The sequence below is a fragment of the Eptesicus fuscus genome, chromosome 5 (assembly GCF_027574615.1).
Source record: "Eptesicus fuscus isolate TK198812 chromosome 5, DD_ASM_mEF_20220401, whole genome shotgun sequence".
In the NCBI taxonomy this organism is placed as follows: domain Eukaryota; kingdom Metazoa; phylum Chordata; class Mammalia; order Chiroptera; family Vespertilionidae; genus Eptesicus; species Eptesicus fuscus.
Genome location: NC_072477.1, coordinates 88,412,665 through 88,433,553, shown reverse-complemented (window position 1 = coordinate 88,433,553; position 20,889 = coordinate 88,412,665). Strand labels below are relative to the sequence as shown.

Here is a 20,889-nt window from a genome sequence, read left to right as displayed (position 1 = left end):
ATCTTTATAAAAATCAGTTTGTGCTATGGAGAATGGAGGAGACCTTTGCCCTGATTGTCAACATCTCAGCTGATACTCTTTCAAACCGAGCGTTTTCTCTTACCTCAGAAGTAGGCTGTCCCTCTTCAGTACCAGTGTGCTATTTCTAATCTACTGTCTTATTTACATTATTCTATTCTCTAGAGAGACCAAATGAAAAGGCAATAAAAACAGGTGCATTTAGTTATCAGCAAAAGAAAAAATGAATCCGAAATCTAAGCCAGCACTTTCTAAGTAAAAGAAAACTAAAAGTGTGATCCCTCTGGATATTGCCTCACTTCCAACATACTGTTTCTAAAACTTCACTTATAAGATGGCTATTTAGAACTCAATACTTTTCTTGTAAATACAAACTTATAAGAAGTGATTTGGTTTCCATGCCAAAACATAATAAGGCTACAGTATGATAATAGTGCCAGCCTTAATCTGAGAGAGAAAAAGTCACAGAGTATAAGAAAAAAAAACACTTTCTTGTGCTTGGCCTAAAAAAAATATGTTTCTCTTTTGCATACTCCCATGTTGTTCAAAACTCCTAAAGTTAAGATGCCTTTATCCCTCTGCCTCTAGTACTGCCATGTGAAAACTCCCACTCTTGCATCCTCAGATCTCTCCGCCAAAATGTTCTCCATGTCTAAAAATCACCCCAAAATTCTAATTCTCATAACTTTGTAAAACAGAAGTCAGGCAGCAGGAGGAAGTGCACTACTTCAAGCTAGTTCTTCTAAAAAAGACTGGGCCCAGTTGGTAGAATTTCAGCAAGTACTTTATTAGAGAAAATAAAGAAAATTGAAGAAATAAGGGAAATACCAGTATGTGATGCTGAGAAGGCACTGCAAGGAGTCAGCCTATTTCTCTTTTTATATTTTTACCCTTCCTGTACTTCGGAACTCATTGATTTTTCTAAAAGATTCACATTTTGGCCACAATTCTTTTTTTTTTTAATATATTTTATTGATTTTTTACAGAGAGGAAAGGAGAGGGATAGAGAGCTAGAAACATCGATGAGAGAGAAACATCGATCAGCTACCTCCTGCACACCCACCACTGGGGATGTGCCCGCAACCAAGGTACATGCCCTTGACCTGAATCGAACCCAGGACCTTTCAGTCCGCAGGCCGACGCTCTATCCACTGAGCCAAACCGGTTTCGGCCATTGGCCACAATTCTTACACTAAGACACCTTGATGATCCAGAGATAATAAGCCTATTTTTTAGTTTTCAGTTGTGGAGTTGAAGAGGAAATGGGGATAGCATTACCGATTAATTAAGTATGCACTGAGTAAAATGTGCTTAAGTAGAGGACAATTTATCTCTAATGGGCTTTTATAAATAGAGAATTCAAAACACATGTTTTTAAAACTATACTTTGCAGATAATTAAATTTCTTTCTCAGTTTTCTGTTTTAACTACCAAACCCCCAAAGTTTGCCATTTACCACTCAACATTTTTTAAATCTGGGGAAAAACCTCATAGTTCATCTTAAAGATAACCAGATCTTCAAACCAAGAAGAGATGAGAGTGGAAGGTTCTGAAGACTATGATGAAGAGCTCAGTTAGTTCACATCTTTCATAGTCTGCAGCTGCCACTCTCAAATTAAAAACAAAAACAAGCCTACATTACATCAGATCTAATAATGACATTTCATTTGGGTCACATTTGCTGTCTAAAATCTGTAATTAGAAAAACACCAGAAGGCCTCCCTTCTGTCAATTAACTGAAAATATATTATCAAGTAGAACAAATTATTTGATTTAAACCTAACCCTTAAAAACTCAATTAAATGTACTACAGGCAATTTGCCTGCCTCAGATTTCTTTTTCAGAAAACAGAATCCCAAGTCATTAAAGTTTTATTTAAGAAGTTCTAAATCACAGGATTATGGGAGAGTGCTATTGTAATTAAAGTTTCATTAAAAGTTCAAAATGAGACGACTATGTTGGGCTATTATTTCCTTCTTTAAAGTTGTCTATTTTGACCGCAGTTTTTAAATAATTAATAAATATTTTTATAATTAGAAAAAAACACTTCTACTGGTATTTTGGAAAATGAAAGATGATGAAAGAAGTCTCAGTAAGAACTAAAACAGAACAGAAGAAACTAAACAGAAGATATGCTAAGTAGTGAGACTATCTTTGTTTTGTTTTGTTTTAACTTATTGTGTTAATATGCTTTTGTAACAAAATTGGAGGAAATCCATTTTACTCAAACTTTTCAAACAGAAAGAAGAGAAAACTATCTCTAAAGCATTTCTAGAGCAGTGGTTCTTTTTATTTCATTTTTTCCTGTGACTTGCTTTATTGCAACATTCTTTTTATGGCAGTGGTCTGGAACTAAACCCACAATATCTCCAAGATATGCCTGCCTATATAATGTGAGGTATGCATCAACATACTTTATTTTTGTTTATTTTTCTTAAAATTAAATTTATTGCGGTGACATTGGCCAATATGAACATACAGGTTTCAGGTGTGGGTTTCTGTGTTACAAGATCTGTATATTGCACCATGTGCTCACTACCCAAAGTCAGATCTTCTCCCTTCTTCTCCCACCCCTTGAGCAGTGGTTTTTAAACTAAGATATTACCTGTCTTTTTCACTCCCATTGTTCACAAATGTGTAATGGAGTTTTGGCATAATATTAAAGAAGAATAACTACAATGATTTGAAAATGCCAATAAAATACTCTTATCCTTTCCAACTACATATCTCTATAAGCCTCCATTTTCTTCATATATTCAACCAAAATAACTTACCACAACAGACTGAATACAGAAGCAAATATAAAAATTCAGCTGTCTGTGCTCGCTTCGGCAGCACATATACTAAAAATTCAGCTGTCTTCTAATAAGCCTTGCAATTAAAGAGATTTACATGTAAAACAATGCCTATCTCTTCATATATTGTTTTTTGTTTTGGACAACAGAGTTATTATTGAGAAAAATATATTTTATGACAACATGTAATAGTTTTTATATTGATATTTTAAATAAATTAATATACATTTTTAAAGGTTTTTCAGTTTTAACTTCTAATGAAGTAATTATCAGTAAATATAATCCCACATAAACAAAAGCTTTCAGGAGTCCTTAATTTTTAAGAATGTAAAAGGGTCTGAAGACCAAAAAGTTTGATAATTGTTGTTCTAAAGTATTTCTTATTGTACAGGAAAAATATCACTCTACACAAAGAAGTATGTTTTAAGATAGGGGAAATAAAGTTGCTTAAAAGTGAATTTATAAGTTATAGGACAAATGATTAAGCTCAGATATGCTTCCCAAAAACCTGAGGGGCAAGGGAGGAACAGGAAGTATAAATCAAATAAGAGTGTCCATGAGTTAATAATCACTGAGCTAGGGGTTCATTATACTGCCTCTCTACTTTTGCACATGTTTGAAATTTTCCCTAATAAAAAGATTAAAGAATTGAATTCATAACTGAGCAATTATATATGAAAAAATAAATCTGTAATTGCTAAGAATAAAATTAAAAATTTTTTAAATAATATTAAACTAAAAAAAATATTAAACTAACACCATTCACATAGTTCCAAATTCACTTTTTGATCTTCACTGATGTCCTCTCAATTAGTTTCATGGAGTTAAACAAGCAGTGTACATGGATATAATATGGAGTTCTATATTGTTCACTTAAAATTCACATATACAGCTCCCATCGTTATCTATTACTAATCTGACTTAAACAAAAATGACACAGAGATCTTTCAGTTTAATGATAAAAGAAGCCCACCAAATCCTTCAACTTGGTTGACTTCTCTATATAACCTAGAATAACTTTTATGTTACACTATCGCCATCTGCTGGCTGTAATATCTAAGTACAGTAAACAAAGGTTTCAGAAAGGCTAAATACTTACGATTGAGATTTTTCTCCCAAATTATCCTGAAGAAAAGAAGTTGCTATACATAATTAGGGTTCTTCAAAATTTCACATTAGAAGCAGTGATTCTTAACCCTGGCTGCACTTCAAAATCATCTAGGAGCTTTTGAAAGTCCTGATACCTGGGCTTCAAACCAGAGCAATTAAATCAGAATCTCTATTTGATAAAAATGAAAGGCAAGCCACAGACTGGGAGAAAATATTTGCAAAAGGTTTATCTGATATAGGACTTGAACCTAGAATATATAAACAACCATTACAACTCAATAATAGGAAAACAAACAAATTTTTTAATTGGGGAAATGATCTGAACTTCACCAAAGAAGATATATGGACTAGAGGCCCGGTGCACGAAATTCATGCACGGGGGGGGGGGGGGGGGCCCTCAGCCCAGCCTGACCTTCTCCAATCCGGGACCCCTCAGGGGATGTCCAACTGCTGGTCTAGACAGGCAGTTGGACATCCCTCTCACAATTCTGGACCGCTGGCTTCTAATTGCTCACCTGCCTGCCTGCCTGGTTGCCCCTAAATGCCCCCCCCGCCGTCCTGGTCACCCCCAACTGCCTCCCCCGCCAGCCTAGTCACCCTTCAGTGCCACCCTGTCAGCCTAATCACCCCCAACTGCCCCCCCTGCCGACCTGGTCACCCCCAAGTACCCCCCCTGCCGACCTGATCGCCCCACACAGCCTACTGTTCAGTCGTTTGGTCATCCCTCACTAACCCCCCTGCCAGCCTGGTCACCCCACGCAGCCTGCTTGTTCAGTCATTTGGTCATCCCTCGGGCTGGCCCTGGGCGGCTGGGTAACCGCCATCCCAGCTTGCCTGTGCCTTGGGCCAGCCATGGGCAGCTAGGGGACTGAGAGGACTGGGTGCCTCCATCTTTGAGGGCGTGACAGTCAATTAGCATATTCCCTCTTTATTGGCTGTGGGCGTCGCCATCTTTGCAACAGCATGAGAGTCAATTTGCATATTTCCTCTTTATTATATAGGATGGCAATTAATCACATAAAGATGCTCAACATCATCAGTCTTTAGGAAAATATAAATTAAGAACATAATGACATACTACTTTCTATCCATTAGAATGGTTAAAGGTAAAGAGATTGACCATATTAAGGTGACCAGGATGTGGAACAACTGTAACCCTCATACACCGATAGTAAAAATGTAAAAAGAGACACCATTTTGGAAGACAGTTTGGTGATTTCTTTAAAAGCTACACACACACCTATCAAAAGACCCAGCCATTCCATTCCTAGATATGTACACAAGAGAAAGAAAAGTTGCAGTGAGTCGAATAGTGTCTCCTCTAAAATTCATGTTGCCACATCTAAGCAACAATATCCCCCTCCCCTGGACCAAACCTGATTTCCACTCACTCCCTTTATGCTCCATCTTCAACCTCCAAGAGCCTTCAGTCCACTTTTATGTCTACAGTCTCCTAATCCATGTCCCACCCATCTTTACGTCCTATCAACTTTGATCTCATGGTTCATTGATCTAGCCACCTCTCACCTACACCCTCCATTCCTGTTTTCTCTTTCCCTCAACTGCACCAGACCAGCCAACTCCCATACCATACCATCCAATTGCCTTCTCTGTTTGCATACTTGGATGGCTCAGGACTGCTGGATATGGCTTAAAAAACAATGCTCTCCAGCCTCAGTTGGGGCTTCAGCACCTCCCATCAATACTTGGGCCAATCCTCTCACAAATAATCCAGACTTCCAAGGCTTCAAACTCTCCTCAAGCTCCCTTAGACTATCATACCTTCTCTCATTTTCAAATACTCTATTTGCCCTCAGAAAAATTAGAGGTCTGAATAAATGCTCCAACTCTTTGCTGCAACTATGTATTTAATGTATCCACTATCCTTAATTCCTTCCCTCTAGTCCCAGAAAAAGAGGTGGCTTTACTTCAACCCACCAGAAGTGCTCTGGATTAATCCCTGCCACTTCTGCCTCACCAATATTACAAAACCCTGACCCAATTCACTGTTCTTTAACCATAGATACTTTTCTTATCCTGACCTTCCTCATCTTCAAAATGGTGATATCATTGCTAGATTGTGAGTGTAACAGGCCTAGAAATGCCTGACATATGGTAATCATTCAATAAATAGTAGCATTCATTACTATTATGTTAATACCTTAAAGAAGAAAGGCAAGAAACCCAGCCTTACCTTCAACTGGGGAGACTTCGGATACCTCCTAGGACCTTACAACCACAAAGAAGAAAGGCAAGAAACCCAGCCTTACCTTCAACTGGGGAGACTTCGGATACCTCCTAGGACCTTACAACCACAATGCCCAGGGGTCAGCTGCCTCAGCTGCGAACCCACAAACACCGGGATTCCAATCTCCCCGACCACGGGCTTTCCAGGGGGGAGACGAAGCGGCACCGAAAATGCGGACGGGCGCTGAGCCTTCTCACAAAGCAGATAGAAGGAACAGCTGAAGTGAACAACACCCACCCAGAACTGGTGAATTAAACACAGCTGGTGAGGCAATCCGCGGACAGAAAGGTCAGATATCACCTAGAGAAAGCTCTGCCTCCTCAGATTCATCTCAGTGTTTGTTGTTTGGATGTTTTTTGTTTGCATTTTTTGGATTAGTTGTTGTTGGTAGTTTGCATTCATCTCTGGGTGTTTGTTCTTTAAATTTTTTTTGATTAGTTGTTTTATTTGAGTTTTCTCTACCATATACATATATTTTTCCCCTTCTTTTTTCTTCTCTTTCTTTTCTCTCTTAGATTTTTTCCTTTTCTTAATATCATTTTTGCACTCTTTTCTATTCCCTAATTCTCTTTTCTTTGGTGGTCACCTTTATTTGGGGTTATTAGTATCATGAATACATTTGTGTTTGGTGCTCCGTGTGTTGTGTCTTGTTGTGTTGTATTTTGTGCCTTTAAGTCAATGCAGGAGAGAGAGAGCTACATAACCAGACACCCTGAGAGGAGTAATCATGGGGAGACAAAGAAATAGCTCATAAACGAAAGAAAAGGAGGCATCACCAGAAAAGGAAGCAAATGAAATGGAGGAAAGCAACATGACAGAGAAAGAATTTAGAGCAATGGTCATAAGGTTGCTGAAAAGGATGGAAGATAAATTCAACAATATGTATAAGAACCAAGAGAAAATGAAGAAGAACCAAGAAGAAATGAAAAAGGGCATTGCTGCAATAAAGAACTCAATAGAAAGCATCAATAGTAGACTAGAAGAAGCGGAGGACCGTATCAGTGGGCTAGAAGACAAGATAGGAAAATATACCCAAGCAGAGCAGCATCTAGAAAAAAAACTTAAAAAACAGGATATGAAAAAGGACCAATCAGAAATTAAGCATACATCGACTGAAATAAAGAATAATATACAGAGATCCAAAAGCAGACTAGAGGATCGCAAGAATCAAGTCAAAGATTTGAAATACAAAGAAGCAAAAAACACCCAACCAGAAAAGCAAAAAGAAAAAAGAATCCAAAAATATGAAGATAGTGTAAGGAGCCTCTGGGACAACTTCAAGCATACCAACATCTGAATTATGGGGGTGCCAGAAGAATAGAGAGAGCAAGATATTGACAACCTACTTGAAGAAATAATGACAGAAAACTTCCCCCACCTGGTGAAAGAAATAGATTTACAAGTCCAGGAAGCGCAGAGAACCCCAAACAAAAGGAATCCAAAGAGGACCATACCAAGACACATCATAATTAAAATGCCAATGGCAAAAGACAAAGAGAGAAACTTAAAAGCAGCAAAAGAAAAACAGTTAGTTACCTACAAGGGAGTACCCATACAACTGTCAGCTGATTTCTCAACAGAAACTATGCAGGCCAGACGGAAGTGGCAAGAAATATTCAAAGTGATGAATAGCAAGAACCTACAACAAGATTACTCTACCCAGCAAAGCTATCATTTAAAATTGAAGGTCAGAAAAAGAGCTTCGCAGACATGAAAAAGTTAAAGGAGTTCATCACCACCAAACCAGTATTATATGAAATGCTGAAGGGTATTCTTTAAGAAGAGGAAGAAGAAGAAAAAGGTAAAGATAAAAATTATGAACAACAAAGTAACAACAAATACATATCTATCAACAAGTGAATCTAAAAATCAAGTGAATAAAAAATCTGAAGAACAGAATAAACTGGTGAATATAATAGAATCAGGGGCATAGAAAGGGAGTGGACTGACAATTCTTGGGAGGAAGGGGGTGTTGGGGTTGCGGGAAGAGATTGGACAAAAATCTTACACCTATGGACAAGGACAGTGGGGGCGGGGTAAGGGCATGGGGTAGGGTGGGAACCGGGTGGAGGGGCATTATGGGGGGAAAAAAGAGGAACAACTGTAATAAACTGAATAAAGATTTATTAAATAAATAAATAAAATCAAACATCTGGAGGCTAAATAACAGGCTATTAAATAATGATTGGGTTACCAAAGAGATCAAAGAAGAAATAAAAAGCATCATGGCAACAAAAGACAATGAAAACACAACAATCCAAAAATCTATGGGACACAGTGAAAGCAGTCTTGAGAGGTAAGTTCATTGCTCTACAGGCCTATCTCAAAAAACAAGAAACAATGGTAATAAATTATCTAACCCTATAACTCAAAGAGTTAGAAAGAGAGCAACAAGAGAAGCCCAGCGTAAGCAGAAGGAAGGAAATAATAAAGATCAGAGCGAAGATAAATGACATAGAGACCAAAAATACAGTACAAAAGATCAATAAAACCAAGAGCTGGTTCTTTGAAAGGATAAACAAGATTGATGAACCTCTAGCCAGAAGCAAAGAGAGAGGATCCAAATGAACAAAATCAGAAATGAAAGAGGTGAAGTAACAACTGATCCCTCAGAAATACAAATGATTATGAAAAAATACTATGAACAACTCTATTCCAACAAAATGGACATATTCTTAGAAAAATACAAGCTCCCAAAACTCAATCAAGAAAAATAAAAAAACCTGAATAGGCTGATATCTACTGAAGAAATTGAAGTAGCAATAAAAAATCTTCCAGCAAACAAAAGCCCTGGTCCGGACGGCCTTACAGGGGCGTTCTACCAAGCATTCAAAGAACTAAAAGCTATCCTCCTCACACTATTCCAAAAAATTCAAGAGGAAGGCACACTTCCAAGCTCTTTCTATGAAGCCAGCATTACCCTAATCCCAAAACCAGATAAAGACACCACAAAAAAAGAGAACTACAGGCCAATATCCTTGATGAACATAGATGCTAAAATCCTCAACAAAATTCTAGCAAATCGGATTCACCATTATTAGAAAGATCATACACCATGACCAAGTGGGATTTTTTCTGGGGATGCAAGGATGGTACAATATCATTTGACAAAATCCAACACCCTTTCTTGATAAAAACTTTCAGCAAAGTGGGAATAAAGGGATCATACTTCAACATAATAAAAGCCTTATATGACAAACCTGCAGCCAATTTTGCCATACTCAATGGGCAAAAACTAAACTCATTTCCCCTAAGAACAGGAACAAGACAGGGATGCCCACTTTCACCACTCCTGTTCAATATAGTATTGGAAGTGCTAGCCATAGCGATCAGACAAGAAGAAGAAATAAAAGGCATCCAAATTGGAAAAGAAGAAGTAAAACTGTCCTTATTCACAGATGACATGATACTATACATAGAAAACCCCAAAGACTCCATCAAAAAACTACTAGACCTAATAAATGAATTTGGCAATGTAGCAGGATACAAAATTAACACCCAGAAATCTATGACCTTTTTATACACCAATAATAAACTCACAGGAAGAGAAGCAAAAAAAAAAACAATCCCACTTACCATTGCACCAACAAAATTAAGATACTTAGGAATATGCTTAACTAAGGACGTAAAATACCTGTACTCAGAAAACTACAGGACATTAAAAAAAGACATAGAGGAACACATAAACAAATGGAAGAACATACCATGTTCAGGGATTGGTAGAATCAACATCATTAAAATGTCCATACTACCCAAAGCAATCTACAGATTCAATGCAATCCCCATTAAAATACCAACGGCATATTTCAAAGATCTAGAACAAACTCTCCAAAATTCATATGGAATAAAAAAAGACCCCAAATAGCCACAGCAATCTTGAAAAAGAACAAAGTTGGAGGGAGCACAATACCAGATATCAAGCTATATTACCAAGCCATGGTTCTCAAAACTGCCTGGTACTGGCACAAGAACAGATATAGAGACCAATGGAACAGAACAGAGAACCGAGAAATCGACCCAAGCCATTATGCTCCGTTAATATTTACAAAGGAGGCAAGAACATACAATGGAGTCAAGACAATCTCTTCAATAAATGGTGCTGGGAAATTTGGTCAGATACATGCAAAAACATGAAACTACATCAACAACTTACACCATACACTAAAACAAACTCAAAATGGCTAAAGGACTTAAATATAAGACAGGAAACCATAAAAATCCTACAAGACTCTATAGGCAGCAAAATAGCAGACATATGTCATAGCAATATCTTTACAGACACAGCTCCTAGGGCAATGGAGACTAAGGAGAAAATAAATGGGACTACATCAAAATAAAAAGCTTCTGCATGGCAAAAGAAACCATCAACAAAACAACAAGAAAGCCCACTGCAAGGGAGAACATATTTGCCAATGATATTTCCGATAAGGGTTTAATCTCCAAAATTTACAGAGAACTCATAAAACTTAACAAAAGGAAGATAAACAATCCAATCAAAAAATGGGCAAAGGCCCTAAATAGAAAGAGGACATACAGAAGGCCCAGAGACATATGAAAACATGTTCAAAGTCGCTAATCATCCAAAAGATGCAAATCAAAACAACAATGCAGTACCATCTCACACCTGTCAGAATGGCTATTATCAACAAATCAACAAGCAACAAGTGCTGGCGAGGATGTGGAGAAAAAGGAACCCTCCTGCACTGCTGGCTGGAATGCAGACTGGTCCAGCCACTGTGGAGAGCAGTATGGAGTTTCCTCAAAAAGTTAAAAATGGAAGTCCCATTTGACCCAGTAATCCCACTTCTAGGACTATATCCCAAGAAACCAGAAACACCAATCAGAAAGGATATATGCACTCCTATGTTCATAGCAGCACAATTTACAATAGCTAAGATTTGGAAACAGCCTAAGTGCCCATCAACAGATGAGTGGATTAAAAAACTGTGGTACGCCGAAACCGGTTTGGCTCAGTGGACAGAGCGTCGGTCTGCGGACTGAAAGGTCCCAGGTTCGATTCCGGTCAAGGGCATGTACATTGGTTGCGGGCACATCCCCAGTAGGGGGTGTGCAAGAGGCAGCTGGTCGATGTTTCTCTCTCATTGATGTTTCTAGCTCTCTGTCCCTCTTCTTTCCTCTCTGTAAAAAAATCAATAAAATATATTTTAAAAAAAAATCTGTGGTACATCTACACAATGGAATACTATGCCGCCATAAAAAAGGAACTTTTACCATTTGTGACAGCATGGATGGAAGTGGAGAGCATTATGCTAAGCGGAATAAGCCAGTAGGAGAAAGATAAATATCACATGATATCACTCATATGTGGGATATAATGATCAACATAATTTGATGAACAAGAATAGATCCAGAGACAAATGGTAGGGGAGGGGAGGGGGTTAGAGAGCATGCAAAGGACTTGTGTGCATGCATTATTAGCATAACCAATGGACACAGACACTGGGGCAGTGGGAGCTTGCCAGGGGTGGGAATGGCTGGGGAAGGGAGGGTGTCCATTGGGGTAAAAGAAGACATGTGTAAAACTTTAGACAATAAAAAAAAAGAAGAAAAAAGGCAGATGACAAGAAATGGGATACAGAATTGGGGAGTTGCAGAGGGAAAGAGGAAGGATGCCTGGAGAGAAAAAAGAAAATAATTTCCCTTGTCATAAAATGTCTCAGTCCTTCTGTGACTATCTTCAGTTGCTTTGTGAATTATGGTTAATTAAATGCATGACTACTCTTTTTTATTTCACCATAGTCATGAGCCTGGAATTCCTCTTACAGAATAACATTCTTCAAAGAGAAGATTTGCTCTAGGTACTAGGTCTTTGTCAGCAGAGAAAAGTAACAACTTTTCCTTCTATTAATCCAGAAGTGATATTCATTTTTTTAAAAATTATGGCAAAGCTTAGCCATTGAGAGTGTTAAACATATGGTGATTACCGGAGGGAAAGAAGGGTGAGAGAAGGTAGAAGAGGTAAAGGGGGAATAAATGATGATGGAAGGAGACTTGACTTGGGATGGTGAATAAACAACACAACATATTGGATGATGTATTATAGAATTGTACACCTGAAGCCTATATAATTTTATTAACCAATGTCACCCCAATAAATGCAATAAAAAAAGAAAACACAAAAGAGAGTATAAACAAAAGTACTCAATTAGCGATTCCACAACTGGGGCAAGAGCGCTTCAAGGTAAGAGCCTAGGACATGTGCCAGAAAGCACAGAAGTGCTCCAAAACTGATTGGGGGCAGGGGAAATGATGTGGGGGTAGATATAAAAGTCACAGTTGCTTGAAGGAACTCCCACAGGTCAAATTTGGACAATTTGAGCATCAAAAAGAATAATGATGGTAATGAACTCTAACACCGTTAATTAAATTTAAAAAAAAGAATCCTGCCCAGCCAGCATGGCTCAGTGGTTGAGAGTTGACCTATGAACCATGAGGTCACGGTTTGATTCCCGGTCAGGGTACATGCCCAAGTTGGGGTCTCGATCCCCAGTGTGGGGCGTGCAGGAGGCAGCCAATCAATGATTCTCATTATTGATATTTCTATCTCCCTCTTTCTTCCTCTCTGAAATCAATAAAAATATATATTTTTTAAAAATCCTCATGTCCATACAGATTATTTTTAAATTGGGGTAAGGAGAAAGAGAGGGGAAAAGGGAAAATTTGTATAGAATAATGTCAGCTAATAAATGCAGAAGAAATAAAATAATCACCACTTTGCTACCTCCAAAGGTAGAGAACATCTCCTACATGATTCTAAAAACATTGAGTGAAGAGTTAATGGGTGACAAGATATCTGCATAGTCTTTTTTAAAAATATATATATTTTTACTGATTTTAGAGAGAGAGGAATAAAGAGACAGAAACATTGATGAGAGAGAAACTTCATCGATCAGCTGCCTCCTGCATACCCTCTACTGAGGATCGAGCCCGTAATCCGGGCATGTGCCCTGATTGGGAATTGAACCAGCAATCTCCCAGTTCCTGGGTTGACACTCAACCATTGAACCACACTGGCTGGGCTAGTCTTAAAGTATTATTTCACAGATCACTTAATTTTTAATTACAAAGGGAAATTATAAAGGGAGAAATGTACCTTTACAATGCTGACATCTTGTATAGTGATCAAATTTAACATCAGCAACAGTGAGCACAACTTGATATTATTTGGCTGCTGTGTCAATAAGAAGACTACAGCATCATCCATGTAATCTACTATTGCAATCATACTGAATTAATGAAAATAAAATAATAAACAATTATGCACAGTCTTGCTACTCAATATGTGGTCCAAAGACCATAAACACATCACCTGGGATCTTATCAAAATACACAATCTCAGGCCCCATTTCAGACAGCTGAATCATAATTTGCATTTTAACCAGATCTTCAAGTGATTCGTAGGTGCGAAGTTTGAAAAGCCCTGTATAAGATTAACCACCCACACTTTTCAGAAAAGTCAATGTTATAAAAACAAAAAAAAAGCAGAGAAGACAATTATGGATTTAGAGAGACATAACAACAAAAGGCAATGAGTAAACCTTGACTGAATCCTGGATCAGAGATGGAAAAGTTATAAAGTACAATTTGGGGTGACAATGGGGAAAATCAGAATATATACTTTTTATTAAATGACACTGAATTAATAGTAAGGTCCTCACATGTGATGCTATTTAATTACATAGAATTTTCTTATTCTCAGAAAATATTTGCTGAAACATTTAAAGTAACATATCTATAATTTATTTTTAAATGGTTCATAAAAAACACATATATTGAGAGAAAGTATATAAGCCACAATAACAACTGGTTACTAGATGAAGAGTATGTAGGTGTTCCCTGTGCTATTTTTTCATTTTCCTTTAGGTTGAAAATTTTACTAAATAAAAAATTGGAGGGTGGGAAGAATATTCAATTAGTCCACAACAGAAATGGTAAGTTTTTGGTAGCAAACAGCATAATTCATACAACCTTGAATCTAAACACCTACTTCAGAAGATACACGTAAGTGCTCAAAAAATATTGGATAAGAGAAAGGAAATCTGTTTAATTCATATTTTAGTGGTAGAAATTCCTAAGGCATTAAAGAGCTACTACAACCAATTGGCTGTCAGTTACAGTTGTCACTGTAACTTTTCATTCCATGAGAGACAGTATTGTAACAACAAAGGTTTTTATTAGCAAGGTATCCTCTGGCAGATTTAATCTCCCAAAGTCTCAATCACTTTATCTGTAAAATAGAAATAAAATAGTTCCATATAGGGTGGTTGTAAGGGTTAAGATATAAAATAATCAATGTAAAGTACTTAAGCATCACTTGATGTTAACTATGATTTTATCAATAAAGTCAGCTGAAAAGTATTCCATAAAATGGAGATGTTTTTATGGACCAGATACTGACTTTATTCTGAGGATTAAAGCTTTTCATATAACCTAGGGGCATTATCTGACATTTTATGCCCGGCCGGTGTGGCTCCATGGTTGAGCATCAACCTATGAACCAGGAGGTCATGGTTTGATTCCCAGTCAGGGCACATGCCTGAGTTGCAGGCTCGATCCCCAGCGTGGGGTGTGCAGGAGGCAGCATCACTGATGTTTCTATCTCTTTCTCCCTCTCCCTTCCTTTCTGAAATCAATAAAAATATATGATCTGACACTTTAAGTCAAGGTAGGAAGGCAGAACAATTTTCACTTCTTGTTTTTATTTAGTACCTTGAAGAAAAAGCATTTAGTGAGATGATGGGCAGCTTTTCCTCAAAATAAAAGCATTTTATATCCACTTAATCTTGGTAAACCAGCATAAAGTACTGAAGACTAGCAAAATAAAGCTATTGAAAATAATTCAGAGAATCAAATTCAATACTAAGAAAACTTGGGAGATAACTTTGTTATCTTAAACTCTCTTGACTAAAAAAGTTGTGAGAAACCATAATACTTTCATGGGAGTCTACTGAAAACAGTTTTCTGGAAGCACAATGTTATAATAATGTAACCTCTCTAATGTATGAAATAATTATTGTATGAAATGTTAGTTGTATGGAAACCCTCAATACTCTGAAACTCCCAAAATTAATGAACACCCTATTATCTTGATGTAAAAGCTCTGAGCCCTTAAAGTATAAACGCCCTGCCCCCAGCATAAGGCACACTGTCTGGCCCACACTGATAAGGACACAAGTTGTTAACCACGGTCTATATAACCTGGAGATCATTTTCAGTTGCGGTCTCCTGCCCAATAAGAGGAGGACTCCACGTCGCTCTGAGAGACAAGCCCCTAATTGCTCTGTTGTGTGAGCCTGAACCAACTGCGGCCGCCTGCCTGTCTCTGTTTTCGTCATCTGTCCTTCAGAGTGCATCGCCGGGTGGCCTTTGCTGGAGCCTAGGACCCACTAGGAATAGGTAAATAAACCCTGTGTGATTACATACTAATTCTGTCTTGTGTGTCATGTGTTCCGGTTCGGCTCAGCTGTCTAGACATTGAAATACCAAGGGATAGGCCATTATTGCTGACTCCTGGTCACCTGTGTTTATCCCACTAAGTCTAGACAGATAATCAATTAATTGGGACATAATTGGAACACACTTAGATAAAGAATAAGCATTATCTTTTTGGCTTAAGTGCACTTGTGCCCAGATGAAATAGGACTGACTTTAATAGATGGGTAATAGTCTGACCCAATTGTTCCATGAAATTCTAAAGCAATCTCTCTTAAAGGCTGGCAACTATGGCCAGCAGGCCAAATCCAGTCTACTGCTTCTCTTTGCATTTAAAAAAAAAAAAAAATCCAGTCTACTGCTTATTTTCATAAATACAATAATTACTGAAACACAGTCATACTCATTCATTTATGTATTGGCTATGGCTATTTTCACTACAACAGCGGAGTAGAAAAGTTGCAAAAGGGACTATATGACTCACAAAGCTTAAAGTATTTACTATCTGTCCTTTTAGAGAAAAAAAATTGCCATCCCCTGCTCTAGACACCAAGAATGCAATAAAACCTGGCCCAGACTCACCTGAGGTGTCGTCTTTTTGTATTGGTCACCTCCATCTATCACATCGCTCAGGACTTTTCTCTTGAGGAGTTCATACTCTTCTGGACTCAAGTGAATAGACTCTATGGTTTTTCCACAGCCCAAACATTGACCACTGTAATTACAACTGTTTGTGTTAAATAGTGTCCTGGAAAAGGACTTTTAAAAAAATAAATAATCCTAAGACATGAGGAAATTGAAAGATAATTTTAAAAAAAGAATATAGCCTTTATGATCATCACATGCATTATGATTTTTTTTGTACACCTGGTAATGTCACACATTAGTGTGCCAGAAAACACAAAAGAGTAGCATGCTGGGCATCCAGATAGTTTTACAAGTTATTCCTAAAACACAACTACGAGAAAACATCTCTGATGCTTCACAAAGGTTCACAGTACAGACAGGAAAAACACTTTGAGCACAGACTATGCATAAACATGGCTTTTGTCTAGGGTACTCTAACTCTTAATTATTTTATCTCTAAGACATTCAGGAATTAAAAGGTTTTAAACAGTAGCAAAACAACCTATTAAACCTGAATCAAACAAGTTAAAAATAAAATATTGGCCTTACTTGTTCTGGATTGTGGTAAATTGTCCTTTCCATTGTTCTCCAGGAACACTAAAAAAAATAAAAAATAAAAAAAGGTTGCAAAACCAAATCATCAGTTCAGATTCCTACTGAATCCAAAGTTTAGAAACTAGATAGGCAAGAACTTTTAAAAGTTCAGACTATTTCCCTAGAAAGGTTTAATTAGAAGAGTGGTTGATATACTGTAATAGGGCTAAGAAGCTTATGGTACCCCTCCCCTACTCTGGATCTCCTTCTTCCCTTCACTTCTCTCATGTGACCCTCATCTTCAAGTCTAAATCTACCTTCACAGGACCTGTACAGAAAGCATCTGATATTAATAGTATAATCTCTTAATTATAACTCAACTCTAACCTTCTCCATAAAGCTGCCAGAGATTGTTCCTGCCCATGATACAGGAATTTCTTTTATACTATCTTATACCACTATTATTTTTTTAAATCTGTTTTTATTTATTTTAGAGAGAGGAGAGAGAGCGAGAGAAACATCGATTGGTTGCCTCATGTACTCACCCTGACCAGGGATGGAACCCGAAACCTGGGCATGTGCCCTGACCAGGAATCGAACCAGCAACCTTTTTGGTACATGGGACAATGCTCAATCAACTGAGCCACACTAGCCAAGGCTACTACTATTATTTAACTGACATGTATTGCATTCCCAATTGTGAATGCCATAAAAGATCTTGTGTCACAAAATATCCTCGGTGGCTACCCTAATTAGTGGTATTCAAAATACTTATTTGTTCAACTTGTCATTTCTTCTTTCCTCTTACATATATCACCATGATTCTATTAATTCTATTGCTTTCTCTTCTTCAGTTAATTCAGAATCTTATAATCTCTTATTCAAACCTATAATTGCCTCCAAACTTATTTGTTTTCAATTTTAATCCCTCTCCAATCTTCTTTTCTCACTATTTTGGCAGTTACCATTCTAAAACTCCACTCCTAGACAAACACTCTTGATAACAGAATAAAATCTAAAATCCTTGCAAAAATTTTTCACAATCTAGTGCTTCTGTTGATATTCAGTAAGTTTATTAAATAAGATAATTCAGCCCTAGAAAGTTTGGCTCAGTGGATAGAGCATCAGCCCTCAGACTGAAGGGCTGAGGTTTTGATTATGGTACCTTGGTTGCAGGCTTGATCCACCAAGCCCAACCGATTTGTCTCCCTCACATCGATGTTTCTCTGTCTCCCTTCTACTCTTTCTTAAAAAAATCAATAAAGGAATATCCTTGAGTTAGGATTAACAAACAAACAAAAAATATAATTGAGCTTGATTACCACTTCAAAGCTCTGATGACATATAGTAGAAAAAGCGGAGGGGGGGCGGGGGGGACGAGAGAAAAGGAATAAAATTTTAGGAAATAGCCTGAAGCAAATTAACGGTGAAGAAATAAGAAAGTTAAAGACTGAAGCAATAAAAAGGCACAAAGCCAGTAACATAAATAAAAGCAAAGGAAAGAAAGACATTGGAGAGCTTTGGAGAGAGCAGTTTAATGATAGATCTAAAATGAATGCAAGGATGAAGATTGTTCATGCTAATGCTTACATATCAGGGTTGATCAGGATCTCCCCCTCAACTCTAACTACCCAAGTTGATGAAATACATAAACAGAACATATATATATATATATACACATTATACCAGTCATTAGTTTCCAAAACTTCTGAAAATACTAATACGACCCAAAGACAGCTCTAGTTTTATTGCTATGAACTCCAGGCACAAGTGCTATTCATAAGTACTTACAACTTGCCAGGTACTTAAGAAAGCAAAATAAGTGATCCTTCTAAATAGAAAAACACATAAAAACTACAAATTCTCTGTAATTTCCCTTTTATGTGATGAGTAGAGATTAACACAATTTGTTTATGCTGCTTTTTTTAGAGAAGGAAGATTTTGTCTTAAAGGGAAACAAATCTTAAGAGATGGGAAAGGTACTATAATCTGAATAATCTCAGCAACCAATAAAAAAGGCGGCTATATAGGTATTAAAATAAAAACATACAGAGAAAGAAAAATCAAAATTACCTCTCAAACCATGTTTTTATACTGTGTGCAAATGATTCCCCAGGATATAGCTGATTATTTCTTAGATACAAAAGAATGTCTAGCAGTTTCTTCGAATATTGATCATCTTTTATGTCTTTTCCAAAATCAAAGAAGGCTTTTAAAGTTCCCATCATAGGAATAATATCATGACCTAACAATTCCTGAAACAAATTCCAAGCTATGTCTACATCTTGATGAAGGAGGGCTCCCTGGATACAGTCATCATAATTCTTTTTTGAAGGGGTCATGACTTTTTTGATGTCTTCTAACAGCAGCAAAGCCTCTCTCCATCTGTCTGAATGGATTAATCCTCGGATGAGAAGAGTGCTTGCTGAAGTTTCTAAACTCTTGTATCTGGCTTTTAAGATTTCATAGACATCAAAAACTTCTGATGTCTGCTTATGAAAGACACAGAGATACAAATACTTGACCAGCAAATTATAGCTTACAATACCATTGTTTTTTGCAGCTACCCAGGCCAGCAAAGATTTGGCCACATCTATAGAGCTATTGTAGTCAGTCATCTGTGCAATGATCCAATTTTCAAAATTAGCTTTTCCTTTGAAATCTTCTTTAAGTTTATCCCACTGCTCTGAATTCAAAGGTTTTCTTGGGAGCTGAATAATGTTCCTCTCAGGTGACAAGGCAAGATCTTGACTCTGAGGATTCATTTGAGATCTTTTCTTAGCCGCTCCAGCTGCAAAAAGGTGAGGAAACTCAGAAGAAACTTTATTACTGCCCTCATCTTCTTTTCTGCGATATCTGGCCTTGGCAATCAGATTTATTGCTTTGGTATTTTGTGGAGACACTGTTTTAAGAGAAAACAACTTCTGTTGGTTCCTGAGGCCATAACAATCTTGCAGAAAGAAAGAGTTATAAGTGTGTCCTGGGCCTACTCCGAGATATGGGTTGTTTTTCCAAAGCTTAGGAAAGCTTCTGATACCAGTGAAACAGAAAGTCATTGTGCCGTGAGATCAGCAGATGGTGAAGAAAAGCCCCTACTTCTACCGCATAATGCAGGAATGGGAGGAGGGGACGAGTCGAAGCGCAACTTTTTAAATGACGATTTTCAATTTCTCACAGGAAAACCAAGGCTCTGCTTTTGAAGCCAACTTAATAGCAATGAAGTCTTATGAGTTTTCTCCCTTCAGCAATGTGGATCCGGGGGCATCCGATGTCTGCCGCAATCGCAGAGCCAGAGCAGGAATCGCTGGTGCCCGTCACATTCCAGTCCGCGAACCTGAGGGAAAAGCACAAGGAGGACCGCCCCGTTTGGCCCACGTGAATCACAGCTGTCCTTGAAAGGGGATAGGGCCCTAACCGGCTTGGCTCAGTGGATAGAGCGTCGGCCTGTGGACTCAGGGGTCCCGGGTTCGATTCCGGTCAAGGGCATGTACCTTGGTTGCGGGCACGTCCCCAGTGGGGGGTGTGCAGGAGGCAGCTGATCGATGTTTCTAGCTCTCTATTCCTCTCTGTAAAAAAAATCAATAAAATATATATTTTTAAAAAAGAAAGAAAGGGGATAGGATGCCCTGGGCGCCTGGCTGAAGGCGAGGCGTCAAGTCGAATATCGTGACCCGGAGGCCCAGCCCCACCAGCAGCAGCAAGGGCGGCGGCGAAAGCCAGTCTAGGGGCCCTGTCCCCAGACCGCCACACGCGTCAGGCACGGGAATGGGGTGGGCGAGGAGGGGAGAGAGCCGGGCCAACACTCAGGTAAGGGAGGGAGGGCCGGCCACAGAGGGCTCTGCCTACAGCGCACAGGTCAGTCACACACCAAGTTCACTTCATTCAACAACTCACCGCAGCACGCACGCTTCACGAACGCAACCATAACTGCGGCGGGAACTACCGTGTCCACAATGCACCGCGACGGCCCCGCCGCGGGGGCGTGGCCGAACTGGACGCCGGCCTGGCGGCGAGGGAAAGGCGATTTCGAAGCTTTTAGTGGCAGAGGGAGCCTTCGGGGTGGCTAGTCAAGGCGTCTACTACGTTTAGGGGAACCTGTAGGGC

General features: G+C 38.4%; 1 protein-coding gene across 3 annotated transcripts in view; it reads right to left on the bottom strand.

Annotated features, from left to right (window-relative positions):
• PRORP (protein only RNase P catalytic subunit) overlaps window positions 1-20,745 on the bottom strand; it is a 134,762-nt gene extending 114,017 nt beyond the window's left edge. The window contains exons 1-4 of one of the 3 annotated variants that reach the window (XM_054716542.1): window positions 20,680-20,745; window positions 18,859-20,119; window positions 16,801-16,848; window positions 16,207-16,339 (exon numbers count right to left, since the gene is read on the bottom strand). In XM_054716542.1, coding sequence (XP_054572517.1) covers window positions 16,207-16,339; window positions 16,801-16,848; window positions 18,859-19,841 — 1,164 coding nt within the window. In that variant the 5' untranslated portion in view covers window positions 19,842-20,119; window positions 20,680-20,745. Of the gene's footprint in view, window positions 1-16,206; window positions 16,340-16,800; window positions 16,849-18,858; window positions 20,120-20,679 lie in introns of those variants that run through there. The other 2 variants (XM_054716541.1, XM_054716543.1) reach the window with 2 other exon arrangements.
• Window positions 20,746-20,889: the final 144 nt, after the last annotated feature.